This window comes from Purpureocillium lilacinum, assembly GCF_023168085.1.
Source record: "Purpureocillium lilacinum CBS 284.36 DNA, scaffold_3, whole genome shotgun sequence".
Classification (NCBI taxonomy): domain Eukaryota; kingdom Fungi; phylum Ascomycota; class Sordariomycetes; order Hypocreales; family Ophiocordycipitaceae; genus Purpureocillium; species Purpureocillium lilacinum.
In genome coordinates, this window is record NW_027072113.1 from 2,939,569 (window position 1) to 2,961,435 (window position 21,867).

General features: G+C 60.2%; 7 protein-coding genes across 7 annotated transcripts; 4 read left to right on the top strand and 3 right to left on the bottom strand.

Moving 5' to 3' along the window:
* Positions 1-1,056: 1,056 nt before the first annotated feature.
* Positions 1,057-2,730, top strand: PLICBS_004462 (uncharacterized protein; the record flags this gene model as incomplete). The annotated part of the gene is made up of 5 exons (XM_018326190.2): positions 1,057-1,203; positions 1,280-1,405; positions 1,464-1,541; positions 1,593-2,278; positions 2,343-2,730. 5 exons carry the CDS (start codon positions 1,057-1,059, stop codon positions 2,728-2,730), a joined length of 1,425 nt encoding a protein of 474 aa, XP_018175942.1.
* Positions 2,731-3,206: 476 nt separating this feature from the next.
* Positions 3,207-4,019, bottom strand: PLICBS_004463 (transcription initiation factor TFIID subunit 9; the record flags this gene model as incomplete). The annotated part of the gene is made up of 1 exon (XM_018326189.2): positions 3,207-4,019. One exon carries the CDS (start codon positions 4,017-4,019, stop codon positions 3,207-3,209), a length of 813 nt encoding a protein of 270 aa, XP_018175941.2.
* Positions 4,020-4,581: 562 nt separating this feature from the next.
* On the top strand, positions 4,582-7,240 carry PLICBS_004464 (trifunctional histidinol dehydrogenase; the record flags this gene model as incomplete). The annotated part of the gene is made up of 2 exons (XM_018326188.2): positions 4,582-6,970; positions 7,047-7,240. 2 exons carry the CDS (start codon positions 4,582-4,584, stop codon positions 7,238-7,240), a joined length of 2,583 nt encoding a protein of 860 aa, XP_018175940.2.
* A 333-nt stretch (positions 7,241-7,573) lies between these two features.
* On the bottom strand, positions 7,574-8,487 carry PLICBS_004465 (uncharacterized protein; the record flags this gene model as incomplete). The annotated part of the gene is made up of 3 exons (XM_065600522.1): positions 7,574-7,708; positions 7,895-8,011; positions 8,182-8,487. 3 exons carry the CDS (start codon positions 8,485-8,487, stop codon positions 7,574-7,576), a joined length of 558 nt encoding a protein of 185 aa, XP_065456594.1.
* Positions 8,488-9,431: 944 nt separating this feature from the next.
* On the bottom strand, positions 9,432-11,761 carry PLICBS_004466 (uncharacterized protein; the record flags this gene model as incomplete). The annotated part of the gene is made up of 2 exons (XM_065600523.1): positions 9,432-11,239; positions 11,323-11,761. 2 exons carry the CDS (start codon positions 11,759-11,761, stop codon positions 9,432-9,434), a joined length of 2,247 nt encoding a protein of 748 aa, XP_065456595.1.
* A 3,002-nt stretch (positions 11,762-14,763) lies between these two features.
* On the top strand, positions 14,764-18,357 carry PLICBS_004467 (uncharacterized protein; the record flags this gene model as incomplete). Its single annotated transcript, XM_018326186.2, has 3 exons — positions 14,764-15,011; positions 15,133-15,323; positions 15,395-18,357. The coding sequence occupies 3 exons, from the start codon at positions 14,764-14,766 to the stop codon at positions 18,355-18,357; spliced, it is 3,402 nt and encodes a 1,133-aa protein (XP_018175938.2).
* Positions 18,358-19,059: 702 nt separating this feature from the next.
* Positions 19,060-21,709, top strand: PLICBS_004468 (vacuolar protein sorting-associated protein 53; the record flags this gene model as incomplete). Its single annotated transcript, XM_018326185.2, has 3 exons — positions 19,060-19,099; positions 19,156-20,948; positions 21,008-21,709. 3 exons carry the CDS (start codon positions 19,060-19,062, stop codon positions 21,707-21,709), a joined length of 2,535 nt encoding a protein of 844 aa, XP_018175937.1.
* Between the last annotated feature and the right edge of the window lie 158 nt (positions 21,710-21,867).

Here is a 21,867-nt window from a genome sequence, read left to right on the forward strand (position 1 = left end):
GTGGAGGCGTCCCCAACAGCACTTGCTATATCAGCTTCGAGAGACCAGAGTTGAGTCTGTGGGCTTTGACTCATGTGCTCTGTCACTTTCCATTCCGAATTGAGGCCTGGTATGACGTCGCGCAACGAGACTGTCATTGCAGCAGATGCGCGGGCCACAACAAGGCCGTCGTTGAGACCGTGCTCATCGCGAATCCATCTCCACTCTTGGTCTTTCCCACTGCGAAACTTGAGAGTGAATTGAATGGATTTTGAAAGTGATAAGATGCCAGTGAAATACGTGCGTGACACAGATGTTTCAACTGGCTGCAGAGATGGCGGCTCCTGACCGATATCGAGTCGGTCGAGGGCTTGTTCTCGCCATTCAGCTCCGTCTAGAGCCAACCACAAAGAGACCTGCCAAGATTCCTGAGCCCGGTCCTGCGGCACTTCGAGGACTGCCGTGAGCGTGAGCTGGCCGCCTTCCGCCTGTGTCACTTGGCCCAGGGCAGGAAGGCTTTGAAGGCGGACTCTCATGTCTGCCACGACAGGGTCCGGAGCAGGTCTCTGTTTCGAAATGTATATCTTCTTGAACTCTTTTGAAAAGTCATATTCCTCGATAGTCATGGCGGACTGTTGGCCCTAGGCAGCCCGGACAAGGGACGCGGGCGTCGCGGATTCAGCGCGGGAGAGCCAAAGTAACGTGAGAGAAGACAGGCAGATATCTAACAATTTGCGGTCTGCACGCTTCGCAGGGGACACGCTCGCATACAGTTGGCAAAGCGGGACTCTCAGGGCCGTGCCGTGACAGCATCACAAGCGCGGTTGAGCTGCCCGCCGCAGGGACGGGCGCCTTAAATGCTGGGGACGAATTACCTAAACAGAGGGTTGACAAATGGTGGCGTTCGATTGGCTCGCCGTGCCCTGGGGCTAAGCCTCGGAGCGTGTCGGAATGGCAAAAAAGTCGACGCCTGGGACTTCAGGCCACTAATTACCTCAGGAAAGCTTCTAGCCGAGCGAGGTTGAAAGATTTCATTCAAACCACTCAACCCTTTCCCGACACCCGAAAGCTCTCCCCATGGCGTCCCGCAGACTAGCTTTGAACCTGTCGCAGGGCCTGCGAAGCCGTGCTGGTCTGTCGGCCGCCGGTGCCTTCCGACGAGGCTTCGCGACTCCCTCTACCGTCGGCAAGACTCAGACCACGACGCTGAAGAACGGACTGACCGTGAGCATCATCACCGCGGGGCCAATTGGCCCCGTCACGCATTCTCCAGGCGCGATGCTGACCCGCAGCGATACAGGTCGCCACTGAGCACTCGCCATGGGCGCAAACGTCGACGGTCGGCATGTGGATCGATGCCGGCTCGCGCGCCGAGACGAACGAGACCAACGGCACCGCGCACTTCCTCGAGCACCTGGCTTTCAAGGTACGGCACGCTCGGTGCCACACCGATTGGGACATCCGAGCGCTAACATTGATTGAAGGGCACTGCCAAGCGATCGCAGCAGCAATTGGAGCTGGAGATTGAGAACATGGGCGGCCACCTCAACGCCTACACCTCGGTATGTCTGTCACAAGGAAGTCCCGGGACACGCCATCTGACCGTTCCATAGCGCGAGAACACCGTCTACTTCGCCAAGGCCTTCAACTCCGACGTTCCCCAGTGCGTCGATATCCTCTCCGACATTCTCCAGAACTCCAAGCTCGAGGAGTCTGCCATCGAGCGCGAGCGCGACGTCATCCTCCGCGAGTCCGAGGAGGTTGAGAAGCAGGTCGAGGAGGTTGTCTTCGACCACCTGCACGCCACTGCCTTCCAGCACCAGCCCCTGGGCCGCACCATCCTGGGCCCGCGCCAGAACATCCGCGACATCACCCGCACCGAGCTGGTCAACTACATCAAGAGCAACTACACTGCGGACCGCATGGTTCTCGTCGGCGCTGGTGGCATCCCCCACGAGAAGCTCGTCGAGCTGGCCGAGAAGCACTTCTCCGGTCTCCCCAGCAAGGGCCCCGAGAACCACGCCTACCTCCTGTCCAAGCAGAAGGCCGACTTCATTGGTTCCGATGTCCGTGTCCGCGACGACACCATGGGCACCGCCAACGTTGCCATTGCCGTCGAGGGCGTCAGCTGGAACTCGGAGGACTACTTCACGGCCCTGGTCACGCAGGCTATCGTCGGCAACTACGACAAGGCCATGGGCAACGCTCCCCACCAGGGCAGCAAGCTCAGCGGCTTCGTCCACAAGCACGAGCTCGCCAACAGCTTCATGAGCTTCTCCACCAGCTACAGCGACACTGGGTACGTTCCCACCGTCACGCCCTTCCTACCGGACAAGTGAGCAATGGCTAACCGATGCGTACAGTCTGTGGGGTATCTACCTCGTCACCGACAACACCACCCGCTTGGATGACCTCGTCCACTTCACCATCCGTGAGTGGATGCGTCTGTGCACCAACGTCAGCGAGGCCGAGGTCGAGCGCGCCAAGGCTCAGCTCAAGGCCTCCATCCTGCTGTCTCTCGACGGCACCACCGCCGTCGCCGAGGACGTCGGCCGCCAGCTCATCACCACCGGCCGCCGCATGATGCCCGGCGAGATCGAGCGCCGGATCGACGCCATCACCGAGAAGGAGGTCATGGACTTCGCCAACCGCAAGCTCTGGGACAAGGACATTGCCATCAGCGCCGTGGGCAAGATTGAGAACCTCTTCGACTACCAGAGACTGAGGAACACCATGAAGCCCAAGTTTTAAAGGTAGAGAGCAGGCCGGCAGGGTTGGCAAAAGCGAGACTCGGGTATAGAGTGTATGAGATACCTTTTACAGGCCCTAGTGTATCATATAGTTCCACTTGTTCATGCTAGGTATGAGGGATCTGAAGTGATTTCATTTGTACAGCCGACGCCAGTGAGGACGTTGAAGATGGCAACGCGAGCAACATGGTCTTTGTGCGTCTTCCAGCAGGCGACGTGGTGATTCCGTCCCACGCCTAATTTTTTCAACGTTGCTACATGGCATCGAGGCGTCGCGTCGGGACGACACAAGGGTTATTCCGTACACAGTACTTGGGCGGACAATCGACTCGGGAATGAAGGCAGAAATCTTTTGAAGTGATTGATATCTAGCAGCCCGTGCTTTGCGGGCTTGCAAAACGCCGAAAACGCCAGCTCCGATGCTCGCCCATTCGCCCCCTGTCCCGGCCGATCCCACCATTGCGCCTAGTCTCGAATTCACTCCTCGGCCATTTCCTCATCCACGTCATCGCCAAAGACGTCTTCCACCGTTCCTCCTTCGACCCCGTCGCCGCCGACGTCCTCAGGATTGGGGCCTTCGACACCCTCCATTGCATCGCCTCCCGGCTGCTGTGGCCGCCGCTGGTCGACATCCATGTCCTCGTCGTCGGATGCATCCTCGTCGCCCTCCCACAAGTCTTTAAGCCCCCAGCTCGTGCCCGTGAGGACGAAGCGCTCGCTGGGCAAGCGCACACCCCACTCGTTGGGGACAATCTTGGGTAGCGAGACCTTGTTTCTGTCGCGGGCAAGCTCCTGCATGTGTTCCTTGCTGATGCCGCCGCCAGCACTTCCCCCGCGGAACTGATAGGCCAGACGGGCGCTGATGGCGAGCTTGACGGCGTTGGCTGTGATGGGCGCCTCGCCCGGGGCCGTGGCGGTCGCGCCAGAGGAGGCAGAGGGCTTGGAGCCGGCTTGCGTGACGTAGGGGTCACCGGCGAGGTGGAGCGCGTCGCTAAGGATAGACGAGGTGTGGCGGTAGGCGAAGTCGAGGAGGAGAAGGGGCACGCGCTGCTCGTACGCTGTAACGCCCTGAGAGGTCAGGAGGAGCTCGATGAGGCGGGCATCGCGAGGGCGCGGGTCCGAGGCCGAGGCGGGCTGAGAAGGGCCTTGCTGTTGTGATTGTTGCGATGCTTGCGGCTGCTGTGAGGAGGCGGGAGGTTGGCTGGAGCCCGTGGCCTGCGTGTTCGGTACGGTCTGCGACGTGCCGGCCGAGGCGGTAGAGACGCCGTTGGGCTGCGATTGGCTTGCCATGCTGCTGAGCTGGAGGCTCACCGGGTGCTGGCCCGGCGAAATGGTCGATGTGAGGAGCTCGCGATTCCGAGTCTGTTGGAGATGTTTCAAGCTCCGTCGCGTTCCCCGGGAGCTTGCTGCGCGCCAAGTGCTTAAGGTTCGCGATGCAGAGCGGAGGAACTGTGGTTGCGGAGATGTGACGGGTCGCGTTGCACGGCCAATTGATGGATGGCGCACGGAAGCAGTTGGACGCAGTTGCGAGCGATGGGCGGCAGTTGCGCCACGGGGAGTCGTTATTCCGTTGCGGGTCGCCAGCAAGGGCAGCAAGGGCACCTGCAGCACACAGACCGGACGACGGCAGGTGGGCTGGCGGCCAATGGCGCCACCGCCAATGCGCAGCGGCGGCAGTTTGGAGGGGCAAAGCTGCTGGGCCTGGCTGCAGTGACGCCGACCCCACCAAGATCTTTTTCCCTTCCCGGCCACGCCTGACGGAGGGGACTGACTCACTTGACTGTCATCCTCACTCTTGCTTCTGCTTGGAATTGAACGGCCCGCGATTCCCTTCGCTTCGTCCGCCGCAGCCATGGAGACAGAACTCCCATTGCCCTTCCTGGTCAGCGTGGCCATCCCCCCGGGGCTCGCCAATCTCGAGGGCCTCAACCGCGAAGAGGTGTCGCTCCTGGGCAATCCCTTCATTGAGGCGACGCCCAAGATCCAGGACAAGCTGGGCCGCTTCTTCAACCGCCACAACTACGAGTTCTGCGCTCACGTCGACGCCACCGGCCTGCAGTCGCCAGACGATGTCGTCGCCCTGCTGGACCGCGGCGCGCGCAAGGTCTTTGTCGCGCCCGAGTCCCTGCCGGAGTACACCGATCTCGGAGCCAGGGTCCTGCCCGCCGTCTCAACCCTCGACTTGTCCGCCGCTTCCAAAGACGGCCTGTTGATCAAGGATATCGACACCAACGCTTCCGGCCTGGACAAGTTCATTGAGCAGGCCCAGGCTGCCAAGATCAAGAACCTGTTCCTGAAGCCGGCTGCTGGTGTTAGCCTCGACAAGTTCATCGAGGTCGCCCGGAAAAGCAACGCCATTCCGGTCCTGCCTTCAACGGGTCTCACGACAGACAAGGCCGACTCATCCAAGCTACTACTATCCAAGGTCATTGCGGCCTACTGGAAGTCGGACCGCCAGGATGGTCTCGTTCCCACGGTCGTCACAGACGAGGCCGGTATCGCTCTGGGTCTTGCCTACTCGAGCGAGGAGAGCGTCGACGAGGCCCTGAAGACGCAAAAGGGCGTCTATCAGAGCCGCAAACGAGGGCTGTGGATCAAGGGCGCCACGTCGGGAGACACACAGGAGCTGGTCCGCCTGTCTCTAGATTGCGACTCGGACACTCTCAAGTTTGTCGTTAAGCAGACAGGCCGGTTCTGCCACCTGGAGCAGTTTGGATGCTTCGGCGACCTCAAGGGCATTGCGGCCCTCGAGCAGACACTCAAGTCAAGGAAGGAGTCAGCACCCCAGGGCTCTTACACCGCCAGGCTCTTCTCGGATGAGAAGCTGCTTCGTGCCAAGATCATGGAGGAGGCCGAGGAGCTATGCGACGCCAAGACGCCCGAGGAGGTTGCCTTTGAGGCTGCCGATCTCATCTACTTTGCCTTGACCAGGGCCATTGGCGCCGGCGTCAGCGTGGCCGACATTGAGGCCAACCTCGACGCCAAGAGCCTCAAGGTGACGAGGAGAACCGGCAACGCCAAAGGCAAGTGGGCCGAGAAGGAGGGTATCAAGACGGATGCTGCCCCGCCGAAGCCCGCGCCCGCTCCTGCACCCAAGCCTGCAGAGGGCCGCATCGTGATGGAGAGGATTGATGCGACCAAGTCTACCGAGGCGGAGCTCCTGGAGAAGCTCAAGCGACCTTCCCAGAAGTCGTCCGAGGCCATCCTCAAGATTGTCACGCCCATCATAGATGAAGTTCGCAAGGGTGGCGATAAGGCTGTCCTCTCTTACACTCACAAGTTCGAAAAGGCCACGTCCCTGACGTCTCCGGTTATCAAGGCTCCGTTCCCCAAGGAGCTCATGCAGCTGGATCCTGAGACTATCAAGGCGATCGATACGTCGTACGACAACATCTGGAAGTTCCACGCTGCTCAAAAGGAGGACAAGACGCTGTCGGTCGAGACGATGCCTGGCGTCGTCTGTGGCCGCTTCTCAAGACCGATTGAGAGAGTGGGCCTGTACGTCCCAGGTGGCACTGCCGTGCTGCCCAGCACAGCTCTTATGCTTGGTGTTCCCGCCAAGGTGGCCGGTTGCCAGAAAATTGTGTTGGCATCCCCGCCCCGTGCCGATGGCTCCATCACCCCCGAGATCGTCTACTGTGCTCACAAGGTCGGCGCCGAGAGCATCGTGCTTGCTGGCGGTGCTCAGGCCGTTGCGGCCATGGCGTACGGCACGGAGAGCGTCAGCAAGGTCGACAAGATCCTCGGCCCCGGTAACCAGTTCGTCACCGCGGCCAAGATGCATGTCAGCAACGATACGAACGCTGGCGTGAGCATCGACATGCCGGCTGGCCCGTCCGAGGTGCTTGTCATCGCCGACAAGGACGCGAACCCCGCCTTTGTCGCCTCTGACCTGCTGTCGCAGGCCGAGCACGGCGTTGACAGTCAGGTTATTCTCATCGCTGTGGACCTCACCGAGGAGCAGCTCAAGGCCATAGATGATGAGGTCCACAACCAGGCCATGGCTCTGCCCCGCGTCGACATTGTCCGTGGTTCCATCGCCCACTCCCTTACCGTGCAAGTCAAGACGATCGACGAGGCCATGCGCGTCAGTAACGAATACGCACCGGAGCATCTCATCCTGCAGATCAAGGATGCGCCCAGCGTGGTCGACAGGGTGATGAACGCCGGCAGCGTCTTTATCGGCCAGTGGACCCCGGAGAGCGTGGGTGACTACTCGGCTGGCGTGAACCACTCTCTGCGTATGTGGCAAACCCTACTTCCCCCCAACTTTCTTCTTTCTGTTGTTCTCGTGCCAAGAGCTAACATTTCGGACAGCGACGTATGGCTTTGCCAAGCAGTACTCTGGCGTCAACCTCGGCTCCTACCTGAAGCACATCACCTGCTCCAACCTCACCGCCGAGGGCCTCAAGAACGTCGGATCCGCTGTCATGCAGCTCGCCAAGGTGGAGGAGCTGGAGGCTCACAGGCGGGCCGTTGAGATTCGTATCAAGCACATGAACAAGCAGTGAGGGCATGGCATGATTTGGGGCGAAGACAGGTTCTTATACACTGACGGGCGCAAATAATTTCCAGAAATATTGTGATATATGGAGTCGAGAAAAGTAGAGAGTCATGAAAGCTTCTCATTTCTTCAGGCACAAACAAGTGCTACACCAGGATGTTCGACGTTTATGTGAAGGAATGCTTAACGACATGGATTCGAAAAGGGACAGAAAGGGGCGGGGCGAGGCTAACACCGTTCAATTTCCACCCGGACCTCTGCTTCACTGGGAGGGATCCCCTCGAGCTGTGCGGCTGCGTCGAGGAATACGCCGGGCCTTTTCCTCCCTTAAGTCTACATGTTAGTCGCCAAAGGTTGAATGGATGTAGTTCTGCGGTAGTTGGATGTCGCAACGCGCGTCCTTTTGTTGCTCAACCGGGAGCTGATCGTCGAACTTGACTTCGCAGTGGATGCGACGCCTTTCCGAGTCACGGCACTGTGATTTGTGGTTTTCTTGGGTCAGTCTTTTTGGCCTCTGCACAACGGTGTTTCCCCGTCCCCTTTCATCTACCATGATGGGAAAAAAAAGACGTCCATTCCCAGCGCAATGGGATGGGATTGGGGTTGTGGTTACTGATGGCGGCAGCAGCAGCAGGAGGAGGAGGATGAGGAGGTAACGTACCATTACCCTCGTCTCGGCGCTGCACGGCACGAAGCGCCAGTCGTTGTAGTCGCCCGTCTTGTCTCGGAGTCTGATTTCGCACATGCCCCAGTTCCGCTTGCCGTCGTGGTGGCAGATCTGTTGTTGCGGGCGGGGGAGGGGTTAGCACGGCTCTTGTTTAATGACGAGAGACGTAGTCGCCGCGCCGATAGTGTTTCCGCTGCGCACATAGGGGTTTTTGGAAGATAGGAGAGGGGAGGGTTAAAGGGGGGAGGGGGGGCTTGAATAAAAGGGGGGAGGAAACGTACGCCCTCGTAGACGGCGTTGTCACGCAGCCTCTGGTTCCACCACGGCGGCGGCGGGTTCTTCTTTGTCCAGCCGCGATCCCACCCGACGACGTGGTCGTTGCCGTATGCCGGCGCATTCTTGTCGTACTGCTCGGGGCGGTGCTCGTCGTAGTGCGGAGGGGCGTCATGGTAGTAGCCGGGGGGCGAGTCTTCCCGGCAGTCCTCTCGTATCGTGGGCAGCCTCTCGGCGGGCCGGACGGCCGTCGCGGGGGCGCCGAGGAGGGCCAGCGACGACGCTGCTGCCGCGGCGAAGGACCACCACTTCATCGTGGTCGCGACTCGCGGAGGCTTGCGAAGCGGATGGGGGAGTGTGCGTCGGGAATGACTCTCTCATAGTCTCGGAGTCGACTTGACCTTTGACATTTTATATGAGTCTCTCTTTACGCAAACGCTCTTGTCCTGCGCTCTCCTCGCTCCCCGAGGGCGTTTCGTTGCGCAAAGGATACATCTAAAACAAGTCCAGGGCCCGTTACGTCTCCGTAGCCGGGCGCTGTCAATACCGTTGTCGACGTTTCTTTTAACCTCCAGGCCCGTGAACCTTCAAAAACGTTGCGTCAAAGCACACACGTACGTAAGTGTAGTTACGAATTTCGAAACCATGCCAACACAGTTCAGGGACCGCGTGGATGCTGTTGCGTGGAGGAGCGGTGCGCCTGTAGTGGGTTTTCGTCAGGACGTGCTGTCGCGGCGGGCACGAACCAGGCCGCGAGCCGCGCAATAGTAAGAACAGGCAACGGACTTGGGGGATACCGTTCATGGTGTTTTTAGGAAGCCAAATACATAATTGAGTTTAAGGATGCATCAGTGCGAAGGAGCCGCCAGCAAAGAACAAAGAATGCAACTCCAACACGCGGGCATACTAAACATTCACGTCCACCTACACAAAATTACAGCCTCTTCCCAACATGCTCCCGTCAGTCGCCATGTGATTCCAACGCCACGCTATGCCGTCTTAAACCAGTTCGTCCCAGATACGTGTGCTGAGGCCCGCGGCCCATGCCCTCTTCGCTCCCGCGCTGCGCAATGCTAAGTCCGATGGATGCAAAACTCATAGCCAAGGCCGTCGTGCAGTCCGAGTCTTCCCGTGCAGGTTAGCCAGCCGCCCGCCCTTTACTTGGCCACCCCCGGAGAGGGGCGGATTTCCACCGGTTCTTCTACCAGCGTCCCTGGATCGGTTATGGCTAATCCTCGCTTCATCTGGTTGACGTTCCTTAGCTCAGTCTGCTTGCGCTCCCGCCCACGGATAAGTGACGAACCCCTGTGATCACCTCAGCCGAGACGTCCTCCTCCACCGCTTGAGGAGAGGCAGTCTTGGTCTTCGTGACCGGCTGAACCACCGGCGTCTCATCGTCATACTCAGCCTCGTCTTCGTCGTCGTACTCCTCGTCCCCGTCTTCCTCATCTGCGTCCTCAAGGTCGTCCTCCTCCTCGACGCTCTCCATCGACTGCGCCAGGTGTTCGTCATCGACGCCCTCGTCCATAGACCCTCGAGAGATGTAGCTGTCAGCGAGACCGTCACCAACCTCTTCGTCGTCGTCTTCCGAGTACAGACTGGCCTGGTCGGCTGGGGCGTCTGGCTCGTCGCTGTCGCTCGCGGAGAACTCGTCGAGGTCCAGCGGGTCGTCTCGCCAATACTTGAAGTCGGTGTAATCCTCGCCGCCGCCCTTGACCAGGGTGCCCACCGGCGGGAAGTAATGGTCCACGACCTCGTTGATGTTGACGTAGCTCATCTTGAGCTTGTTAAGACTCAACAGGTCAAGAGACACCTCGGAGTTTGAGTTGATGGTAAAGATCCTCGTTCGAGGCACGTCGACGGTCCTGTACGAGATTTGGTCCGTGAGTCGGTTGCCAAAGCCAGCGTAAAAGGCGAGGCGGTCCGGGCCATAGAGGTTGCGAATGTCGCGCAATGTAGCCATCTTGAAGACGTGGGGCTTTCGCAGGTACACCTCACGACGCAACGCTGCCATGGTCCTGTCTGGAGACAGGATGGTGGGTCCAGGCGGCATCCGACATCCCTCCTGAACAATGCCATTGAGGTATGCCCTGGTAGTGTCGGCTTGTCCAACGGACCGCGACGTCAGATACATGATGTTGTAGCCGTTCAAGGAGATGTCGCTGTAGAGCTTTGCAATGCCAGCGTGCGTCCAGTCTCGTCCGATCATGTTCAGCACGTGGCCCAAGGCGTCCGACTTGGTGATGGTGCCATCGATATCCGAGATGACGACGGGGGTCTCCTCCTTCCAGAGATACATGTTGGCGGAGCAAGTCGCGCGGTTCACGGTGAAGCTCATGGAATTTTCGCCGGGCTTCAGATCCAGAGCCTTGAGCTGATCGCTGGTCAGACGCAAGGTCTTGGCGTAGTTGCGGTTCGGATCACCAGCCGGCGCCGACTCGGGTGGTGTTCGCGGCGGCGTCTGCATGCCCGACGGGCCTGCGTCCGACTCGGAACGCCGATGCGACGGGGGATGAGGGGCCGCGGTCTCGTCACTGCCATCGCTCTGGTAGCCGGGGTCGGAAACGGCATCAGCAGCCACGGCCTGGCGGTGGGCCTGCAGAGACGACTCTATCGTCTTGTTCATGGCCGCCTGCTTCGCCTCCTCGCTCGTGTAGATCCAGAGGTTGCCCTCCTCGTCGAAGCCAAACAGGGCGCCAATGTCGTAGTTGCCATCCAGCTCCTCCGACAAGACTTTTCGGGCAAGGACTTCGGCTCGAAGCATATCCTCTTCGCTGCTCTTGAAGCCCGTCATGTCCAGCATGAGGTCTCCCGTCTCCGTGACCTTTGTTGGGATGTTGGCCGCCGAAAGCTCTTTGGATAGGGTCGCGGCTCGCTCGAGGGCCTCCTTTGTCGGGAGTGGCGGTGGGCTGTGCGACCTCTCGGACATGTCCACGCTCGCTCCTTCGGCAGGCCGGTTCTCGTCGCGCTCAGCGGCGCGCGCGGATTGTCGAAGGAGGTCGTCACTGTGGGGTCTCGTCAGGGTTGCAGACCAGTCGCCCGACGCAGGTCGAGCTTTGGACAGGGCTGGAGACGTAGAGGCTGGTGTCAGCATGCCTAGCCGCGGGTTAGCGATACAGGTACGACAGGTCACTGATTTCGAGGCGTACCATTCTCGCCAGGCTGGTGGATGACAGCGGGCGGCGGCCTGCGCTGCCGCAATGTCCCATCATCCAGCTCCAGAGGCTCCGGGTCACGGAGATCAGGCTGAGTCGGGTGCAAGGGCGGGCTGCTCGCGGGCGAGACGAGCGGCGAGGTCTGGAGTGACTCGGGGATGTTTTCCGTGGTCTCGAAGACGAAGAAAGCCTCGCCCCCCTCGCCGAGCTTCATGGAGTAGTCTTGCTTGACTCCATTGACTCTGAACTCGACCTTCTTCTCATATGGCCGCAGGAGCGAAAACTTGCCGAAGCGGACGTGGAAGGGTGAGCATGACAGGTCGCCATCCTCGTGTTCAACGACGATGACATCGATAGCACCGCTGAGAGTGGCCGGGTTTATGGAGTTCCAGGCTGTCGAGACGGAGTCGCTGAGGTTGCGCACGTACTGCATTGTCGCTATGCGGTTCGGCTACGCGGAGCAGCCGAGGGTTGAACGTGTATCACGATGCACAGGACTTGGTTGAGGCCTGCAGTAGGTTGGGACCGCGCGCCCCACGGCTCTCGAGGCGGCGAGAAAGTGGCGGCGGCGCAAGCGTAATGACGATTTCGCTTCGTGTCGGCAGTGAAATCGCTTGCTCGGGGCAGTTTCGCCTGGGTCGTCTGATGTCTACTATAAGAGCGAGACGGCTCAGAGCCGGTTGGGGCTTCGGAGTGAGGCCGAGCGGCGACGGGACGGAGCGACGGCAGGGCCTGTGAAGAGGACCGTGGGGAACCAATAGCCGGCGGTGGCGATGGCCCGTATGTCACTGTGCTGCGCGAAGCAAGTACGCAGTGCAGAAACAAAAGCAAGCAAGAAGAATACAGTAGCTGAAGCCAGATGTATGCTGGAATAGGCGAGGTCGCGGGACAAGAGGCGGGCGAAGGATGCGAGGGGGGAAGGATCGGTAGGAAGGATGACGGCGAGGTTGGTTGGCGGGTTGGTGGGAAGCGATGGGTGATGCGATGGGGGCGCGGGCGGGTGTTGAGGCGGCGTCGGTGCCAGGCCAAAAAAAATTCCCCAATGGATGGCTTGCGGCGACTCCAACAAAGAGAGACGTGCGGGCGTCCTCGTTCCGCAGGGACGGGAAGGCTGGGGCGGGCTGGGCTGGGCTGCAGCAGCACATGCACATGACGGCGCAGGGCGGGGCGGAACGCGGAAGCCGCTGGGCCAAACCGCTGCCGCCGCCAATGAATCACGGATGAGATCAGTTCGCCCCCGCTACCTTCCGGTAGGTTGCCTGGTGTCGTCGGGAGTCCAGCGGCGGGCCAGCGGGCGGGATGCTGTCGGTACATTCGGGGACTTTGCCAAGCCCATCCCTGGATGTGCTCCTCGTATGCGACCCCCCCAAGGCCCCCCAAGGCCCCCCAGCGGGTTGCCCGCCAGGCGCTGCCAGTGAACCGGGGCGCACTGACAGCCAAGACCGGACAGTCCGGGCAGGTATCGGAAGGTGCCCTGCACTTGGCGCCGCTGTCGAGCCGCGGTCCGGGTCACGGCGTCATGTGCCTTCCATGTTCCATTCTCTTGGTACTACTGTATAGTAGGGAACCACGAGTCCTCTCCCTCAGGCGTCCATCACGAGGACAGGGTGCCTGTTTCACGGAAAGCAAGGTACTGACTGCCCTGCCGCATAAATTGCAAACTCAATCCAGCCCGAAGACCTCTCTCGTCTACTATACGCGCCAGGGCGACAGCAATCAAGCATCAAGCGCCTGAGCCCTCAACGCGGGCCAAGACAGGGACCTGCCAAGCCACAGCTCCCTTCGCTTCCCTGCCTGCGACGGAAGCGAGTCAACGCAACGACAGGCCCCCTGGCTGATGAGCGATCCACCGGGTTCCGCGTGTCACGAGCCCGCTTATACACGCCGCCAGGCAGGCCGGCAACCACGAACTGATGTCATCTCCCACCAGCCAACTGTTCCTGGTGCCCTTGTCGTGACCAGAAGAGCTGCCCGGTCCGGAGCTGGCTTTGCTCCAAGAACCTGGGAGCAAACGCCTGGCAGACAAGGCCCCGAGCAGGACGCAGGAGCTAGCTTTATGAGACACTCAAAACGCGTCCCACGTTCACCACCCACACTCTCCAACGCCGACGCGGCCAACATGCCTCGGCCGCGGCGCCTCCTCCTCCACTGCCATGCCGACGGCCAAATGTGGGCTGTGGCTGCCAATCAGCGAAATGCCAATGACCCATTTCACTCCCGTGCCCGGCGCCAGATCGGACGGCGTGACAGCTTTTTCATGTCAAGCGAGAGATGCATCCTAGGCTGCTTGCCTCGTTTGAGTATTAGGTAGTAACACCGAGCAAGTCGCCTTACTTGAAATTGGGTGGCCGCGGGCGCAAATTTTCGATCGGGGCCACCGTGGCAGGCGGGGAATTCCCCCGATATGGACAATGCCATGTTGCTCTGCAGTCGCCGGCACTAATGGAGGGCAGGCAGAAATCGAGACAAGTGCGCCTTCTTGGAGCCGTCGACGACAGGTGTACAAGGCGCCACCGGCGCTTGAAGCCCTAACAACCTTCCAACTTGGCCAGCCGGCCCGTCTGAAGGTGACGGACGTTTCCCGCGAAGAAGCGCTGGACTCGTCCAACGGCCCTTGGCCGCATCTCAGTTTCCCGCCAGAGCGTGGCAGAGGCGGGTGGAAACTGCCGCCGGTCATTACGTACAGGCGACTTGGGAAGACAAGACAACCCGCGCACGAAATTTCAATATGTCGCGGCCGTGGTATGAAGGCATTGGTGGCAAACGTAGGATCGGTTTCCAATACCCGTCCGCGCGCGGGAAGCAGCAACTCGGAAACGTCTGGCGGCATTGCATACCTGACGTGCCCGGCGTGTATAAACGTCTGCTAGGTACTCATGGCTTATTACCTTACCTAGTGATGGGTCATCTGCACTGAAGCTGTTGTTGTCGATGTCGGTCCGTCGGTCCACTGTTCAAACGCCGGCCCCCAAGGCCACTCCCGGGTGGGCACGCACCACACCTAGTAGTCACCAGTGCCCACTGCACCTGGCCTAGGTGCCCCTACCTATGGTCGGGTTGGGCGGGCTAGGGCCTGCCCTGCCGCTGACGGTGTTGTAAATCCCACTACGGAGTGCCTCCCGCCATCATCCATACCGCCCGCCAGAAGTTAGAACCACTGCCGTGGCAGCCGCTGCCCTCCCCGCCAATCGTGTTGTTGCATTGGCTGGGGTCCAGCCACGCACGGCACCTCCATCTTCTCCAAGCACCCAAGCACCAGCCCTGCCGTCGCCATTCAGCCTTTTCTTCCCATCTATCCTCCCGTCTCCAACGGCCCCCCTCCCCCCTCCCTCCCTCCAAATATCTGCCGGCATCTCCACGACACCAGCCAGGCAAGGCATTTGTTACCTGTCGCCCTGTCGTCCACCTGCGGCAGCGCTCACGACGGTAGAGAATATGTCATGGGAGACCCCGACCCTGACAATACTCTGCGTCGTCACCTTCGGTCTGTGGTGGTATCGTAACCTGCAGTCCGGCACTCCCAGCAGGTCAGGCCACCTACACGTCGGTCTCACCGGCCTCGCCGTCCTCTACGACTTCCACGGCCGGGCGCGGGACTGGTGCACATCCACGTACGACGCCGCCATCAATGCCACGCCGGTAGAGCAGCTTAAGATGGTGCTGACTCTCGGCGCCATCGTGTGGTGAGTTTGGCCTATGCCTCGCCCCAGCTCCGTCTTCGCGTGCCGCGCCCTTGCGCGACAACGCCGCTCTGCCCTCTTCGCGCCCGCTTGGCATCGTCGACACGTGTGCTGACAGCCCAAGGCTGCTCCATCGATCATGGCAGACTCTATGGAAACCCGTGCCGGAGCTTGTCAACATCCTCGGCGTCGACATACCGCTCCCCCCCGATGTTTCCCTCGCAGGAATAGGAGCAGATTCCGCGACCCTGAGCTGGACGCGGCCGACCCAACGTCCTGTCCAGAGGTACTTGATACAAGTTAATGGAGTGCTTGGTTAGTACATCACCTCCTACAGGTCCTCTTTGCAACTCAATGTAGCGCGGCTAACCCGGCGTTCGCAACAGTTGGAGAGTCACCGGCGAACGAAACGGCCATCACCGTCACGGGGCTGAAACCAAATCATTTCTACAATATCCGGGTCGTCGCGGTCGGGCAAAACAACTTTAGAACAGGCAGCCCTCTAATACGTCTCAAAACTTTTGGCAAAGATGGCAGGCCACAACTAGGCAACTCGCGGTTGCCGACCAGCTTCGTCGACCCCGACCACCCACGAGAGAGCGGCGACGAGAGCGATAACTCCGACAGACCCCCGCTTCCGTTCCCGACAGTCGAGGCCGCGGCAGTCCTAGATAGCGGTGCTACTGCTGCTTCCCGGGATTCGGGACCCATCATATCTGGGCAGGGACAGCGTAGAAACACCCTGCGGCGGCATTCGCCATCCGTGGCCAGCACCGACCAGCCACAAATAAAGCAGCCCGCACCATCCGAGACGGAGATGTCCCTAGCCGAGCTCAACGAGAAATTCGAAAGCATCAGAAAGGAGATTGAAGACACACAGGCTCTCTTTGCCAAAGATGAGGCAGAGGCGCAACAGCAAGAGGAAGAATTGAGGAGGGAAAGGGACCGCAAACGCCAGCTCATCAAGGAAAAGGAAGAGCAGACGGCGCAGCTCAAAACCATGATGCGAACCACCATGGAACAAATGCGTGCCGCAGAAAAGGAACGAGCAAAAATGGAGCAGCAATTGAAGGACAAGGATGCCAAGAAGGCCAAAATCAGGGACACCATCGCCAAGTACGAACGCGAGGTGGAGAGAATGAGGCGAGAACGCGAGGGCTTCGAGACGCAGAAGATCGAGCTAGCCGAGAAACGCGACCGGGACGTCCAGACGCTCGACCAAGACAACACGGATCTCCAGGAGAAATGCGCCGCGCTGGAAGCAGAGCTGAAGGACAAGGGCAAACAGTTGCAGGACCTCAAGGATGCCAGGAAGCAACTCCCCGGTGCCGACGACGAGCAAGAGGAGGACAAGCAAATGAGGCGGGAATGGGAGATCAAGCGAGCTAACATGCACGCTCGGCTCGTTTCGGAGACCAAGACCAACCACATGTTGGCTCAGCAGATGCGTTTGCTCCAGGAGCAGCTGTCGAGCCTACACCACCAGGCCAGCAGTATTGCATCATACTATGGCGCGGCGGCCGCCTCCAACATGGACGTTGAACCACCGCCTTCTGGCCAGCGTAAAAGGCTGAGTCTCGGCAGCAACACTCTCCCGGCCACGACTCTCCCATCACCTGATCGCCTGCCTCCAGCGGAACTCAACTTCCAGGCCTCGATTGGTTTTGGCAACCCCAGCTTTGCCCCAGGGCTGTTCATGGACCTTGCGGGTGACGGCACCAACGAAGCGCAGACGGAAGCCGAGTTTAAGGCCGCCGGCGGTCCACTGAGTCCATCCGCGCAGACTCTTCTACCTTCGAACATCTTTGAAGAGAGCGAAGACGCGGACACGATGGAGCCAAAAAGCCCAATTCTTCCAGAGCCCATCACCGCGGGTGAAGACGGGCCATCGCACGGGCCGCAATCGCCCGCGTCCTCCAGCAGGTCTTTTCAGGCCTTCTCGAGCCCACAGGGCTCCTCGCAGCATCTGCCTCTGCCCTTCCCGCCATACACGGACAATAGTGACAGGAACTCGTTACACGTGAACTCGTCGCCGCCTCCCCCTATTCCCACTGGACATAGGTTTTCCAGCATTTTTTCGACGTTTCAGCGCAATCGAGGTTCCAGAGTATCGGACGAAGGCGGTCCCCCGATTGGCTCCTTGAGGCCCGGGCAAAGCCAGTCGTTTCCGACCGTGTCTGAGGAAAACGAGCCCGTGGCATCCAGGAGGCGACTTAACCTGCCCTTTCTGTCGAACCGCAATTCTGTCGGGCCAAGCAGCGGGTCATCAGGCCCCCCTATCACCGTCTCTAGGCCTATGGCCGCGTGGCCCCTCAAGGGCTCCCCGTCTGCGGCATTCCCCGACCGCGATCGCGAGTTGTCTCGACCGGCCTCGATAGCGTCCACGGAGTTGCCTCGGCCATCTACAGACAGCGGCTCCATCTGGGGCGCGCCGGGCGAGGCCCTCGGTCTAAACAAGAACCGATTTTGGTCCCCAAACGAGGGCCGTTGGCCCTCTCGAAGCGGCTCTAGGCGCCCATCGCTGCAAGGGTCCAACCCCCTGACGACGAGCCTCGCGTCCGCGGATGACGAGATCCTGGACGACGACGCCCTGCTGGACCCGCACACGATGCCCAGTCAAGTAGGAGTCATTGGGTCTCGACCGCCAGGCTCTTCCAAGTCTATGAGCCAACGCCTGAACCCCAATGCCCCTACATTTATGGGAAACATGGGCAACATCTTTAGGAAAGATAGGGACAAGGACAAGGACCGCGCCAAGGACAAGGGCAAGGGCTCCGCGGTCGGCACGCCGAGCATTGAGCTGCCACCAAGCTTCGACGACTCGCCATCGGACTCTCGAATGTCGCGAGACACGCAGTCGGTCCACACGCAGCCATCGGTATCCGAGTCTCATGAGTCGCTGCAGCTTGACCCGGCAGTGTCAAACACTGCCTCGGAAACGAACCTGGCGGCGACATACTCGAAGGACCCTGAAAACGTTGTTAGGAAACTGTTCCGTAAAGGGAGTTCCAGCAAGTTCAGTTTGTCGTCGAGGTTGGGCAAGGAGTCCAGCTTGTTCAAGAAGGCGCCTGGAAGCGCCAGCAACTCGGACAAGAACATGTCGGCTGAGCATAGGTCTAGCCTGGGCGACTTGGATGACCTCGGAGAAGACGCAGCCGTGCTGGGTCGCAGCTACGACAGCATGGCAAGCAGTCCGTCCTTGGGCCCGTCGAAGTCAAAGGAGGGCCGAGAAGGCGGTAGGATGAGCTCGTGGCGCTTCTCCATGTCTTCGATTAAGAAGAAAGGCAAGGACACGCCGGCGAAGGAAAAGGAGAGCCTGGAGATGGACAGACCTCAGGACGATGAGTGAGGAGCGTTGCTTGGCTCTCCAACACCTATCTCTTGGCATGCAACACCCAACAGCGCAGCTTCAATATACATTACTTGCAGCGGCTATTCTTGTTTTGTTGTGCTTGGTTGTGTCTGTTGTGACGAGGGTATTGGATTCCGTTCGAGTTCTACACGTGTGGTGGTGACGGCCAGGAAGCCACGGTGACAAATGGTCAACATGCTACGCGTTGATGTTTGATGGTGATGTTGATGCGCGAAGTTAGAGCCAATGTGGATCAAGCGACACTTGGAAAGCTTTGAACCCTTACATGGCTGATGCAGTAAAGCTCGCCATTTGTGCAAGGGGCGCAAAAGTACTTGATATACCGAACGTATTTTTCATAAATAAGGTGGTCTTGCAGGGTAGTTAAGTCCAGCGCCCAGCAACTTCATAAGTGAAGCCTGGGACTGATGAGGGCCCCCATGCGGTCCCCCCCACTTTTCGCAGCACCCAGTCCGGGGCAAGATGACAAGTAACTTAGTAGCAGCGCCGTGCCTAACCCGCGCCGACGCCTCGATTGATGCTTGGCCTCCATGGATGGGGGAGCTCAGCCACCTAGAATTAACGTTACCACATCTGCTCAACCACCCGCAGCCCTCGCTCCTGGATAGGGACCGTCGCATTGTTTCGCAACATTAATACTCTGCACGGGCGGTCTGGCTGGCCGCCTCGTCCGACAGCATGAACAGCAACTATGGGCACGCATCGTCGCTCGACGCAGGTAGGAAGACCCCCCACCCCCCGGCGCCGACTCCAACTGACAGCTTCGCGACGCAGTCGACTACGATCCCATGGTGCACCTCAACCAGCTATTCTCCCACCCTTCGACCGTCTCCTCCATCAGCCAGGTCTCGCAGACCCTGAAGGCTCGCCAGCATGAGCTATCGAGCGACATCGACACCCTCGAGGCCAAGCAGGCCTACCAGCCTGACTCGAGCCTCGAGCGCATGCAGTCGGCGCAGACGGAGCTCGCGCAGCTCTTCCGCAAGATCGAGACGGTGCGGTCGCGCGCCATCGAGACGGAGCAGAACATCACATCGATGACGGCCGACATCAAGCGACTCGACGGCACCAAGCGCAACCTGACGCTCAGCATGACGGCGCTCAAGCGGCTGCAGATGCTCACGACGGCCTACGAGCAGCTCAGGGGGCTGGCCAAGACGAGGCAATACCGCGAGTGCGCCGGCCTCCTGCAGGCCGTCATACAGCTCATGAAGCACTTCAACAGCTACCGGAGCATAGAGCAGATTGCGACGCTGAGCCGCGAGGTCTCGGAGCTGCAGCGCGAGCTCCTGGAGCAGGTGTGCGAGGACTTTGAGATGGCATTTGCCAAGGGCGAGGTCGCCTCCAAGAAGGGCACGCTGATCGAGGCCTGCCTCGTCATGGATGCCCTCGGTGACTCTGCCAAGTCGCGAATTATCAACTGGTACGTCAACACGGAGCTGCGGGAGTACCGCCAGGTGTTCCGCGGCAACGACGAGGCGGGGAGCCTCGACAACATTGGGCGGCGGTACTCTTGGTTCAAGCGCATGATGAAGACGCACGAGGACGAACACGCGGCCATCTTCCCGCCCCATTGGCGGATGGGCGAGCTGCTGGCCACGGCGTTTTGCGACGGCACGCGTGACGACTTCAAGGGCATCCTGGAGCGGAGCATGCGCCGCGTGGATGGCAACAAGGTGGACGTCAACTTGCTCCTCAGCTGTCTGCAAGAGACGCTCGACTTTGAGCAGACGCTGGAGAAGCGCTTCTCCAACGAGCCTCGGGCGAGCATCGACACGCTGAGTTCGACAGAGGGCAGGGCGCACAACTTCAACGGATTGATATCGGTTGCTTTTGAGCCCTACCTGAGCCTCTGGGTTGAGTCACAGGATAGGCAGTTGGCGGCCATGATACCCAAATACCGGAACCAACCGTCGATCCCGCCGGACGAGGAATTCTCACCCCAAGCCGTCATGACGTCCGCCATCGAATTGTTCCACTTTTACAAGCTTACGCTGTCGCAATGTGCGAAGCTTTCTACGAGCGATCGCCTGTTGGACCTTTCGCGAACGCTGGCAAAGTACCTGGACGAGTATGCGCAACAAGTGCTCCTCTACAAGTTGCAAGCGGGTGGACCGCACGGCCCGTCGGTGCAGGATGCGGTGCTCGTCCTGAACACGGCAGACTTTTGGCACGTAAACACGAATCAGCTCGAGGAGAGCATCAAGAAGAGAATCGACGACGACCTCATGCCCAAGGTGGACCTCTCGTCCCAGTCCGACGCCTTCCTCGGCGTGGCGAGTGCGGCTGTGCTGGCCTTGGTGCATCTCGTGGAGCTGGACTGCGACGGCGTCTGGCGGGAGATGAAGAACACCAACTGGAGCACCATGGACAGCGCGGGCGACCAGAGCTCGTACGTCAGCGAGCTCGTGCGGCACGTCAACGGAAAGACGGAGGAGATACTGGGCGTGGTGACGAAGCAGCAGTATGCGCGGGCGTTTTGCGACAATCTGGTGGAGCACCTGGCGACGGCGTACATTGCCAACATTGTGCAATGCCGACCCATCTCGGAAATCGGCGCACAGCAGGTAAGCAGGGAGCGTGAGTGCCGGCGGAAGTACGTGCGGATACTGACATGGCTACGCAGATGCTTGTGGACAAGTACGCCCTCACCAAGTCGTTTGGGACCCTCATGTCGCACCACAACCCGTCGTCAAACCAGCAGCCTCCGCCGTCCGGCTTTGTGAGGCGAGTCGAGCACTCGATGAACCGCATGGACCCGCTGCTCAAGACGCTGCAAGTGCGATCGTCACCGCCCGAGGGGCTGGTGCAGGCGTACCTGATCCACATCGGCGACAGGTCCGACACCAACTTCAAGAAGATCTTGGAGCTCAAGGGCGTGCGGAAGCAGGACCAGGCGCACCTGATAGAGCTCTTCAACATTCACAAGGAGAGCGGCTCCAACGACAAGCTGGTGCAGAACTCGGCGCTGCTGACGCCGCTGATGACGGGACCGCACCTCAGCGGCAGCAGCAGCGGCGGCGTCGGCGGTGTGGGACTGGGCGTGATGAACCCGACGGCGGCGCTGAGCGCGGCGTCCGGAGCGCGCTTCGACGCCGGGTCCCTGGGAGAGAAGCTGCTGAGCGCGGCGCGGGACATTGGGACGGGCGCCGCGGCGGGTACGGGCATGGGCATGGGGGCCGGTGCAGGGCCGAGCGGCTCGGAGAAGGCGACCATCAACGAGAACCTGCGCAACTTTGGCAAGTTCTTCAAGAAGGACTTTGGCGGGCTCGGGGCGAGGTTCGGGAAGCGGGACGGGAGCGTCGGTGCCGAGGAGGGGGGCCGTTGACGGGTCGACTCTTGGCGGAGCATGTGTCCATCAGGTCACGGCGACGTGCTTGACGAGGCGACGGAGGCCGATGGGCCGGGAGTGCGTATGTACGTCGGCGCGACGGTCCGGACGCGGGAGGCGACCGGGGTCTCGGACATGCAAATCAAGTCTTGCCT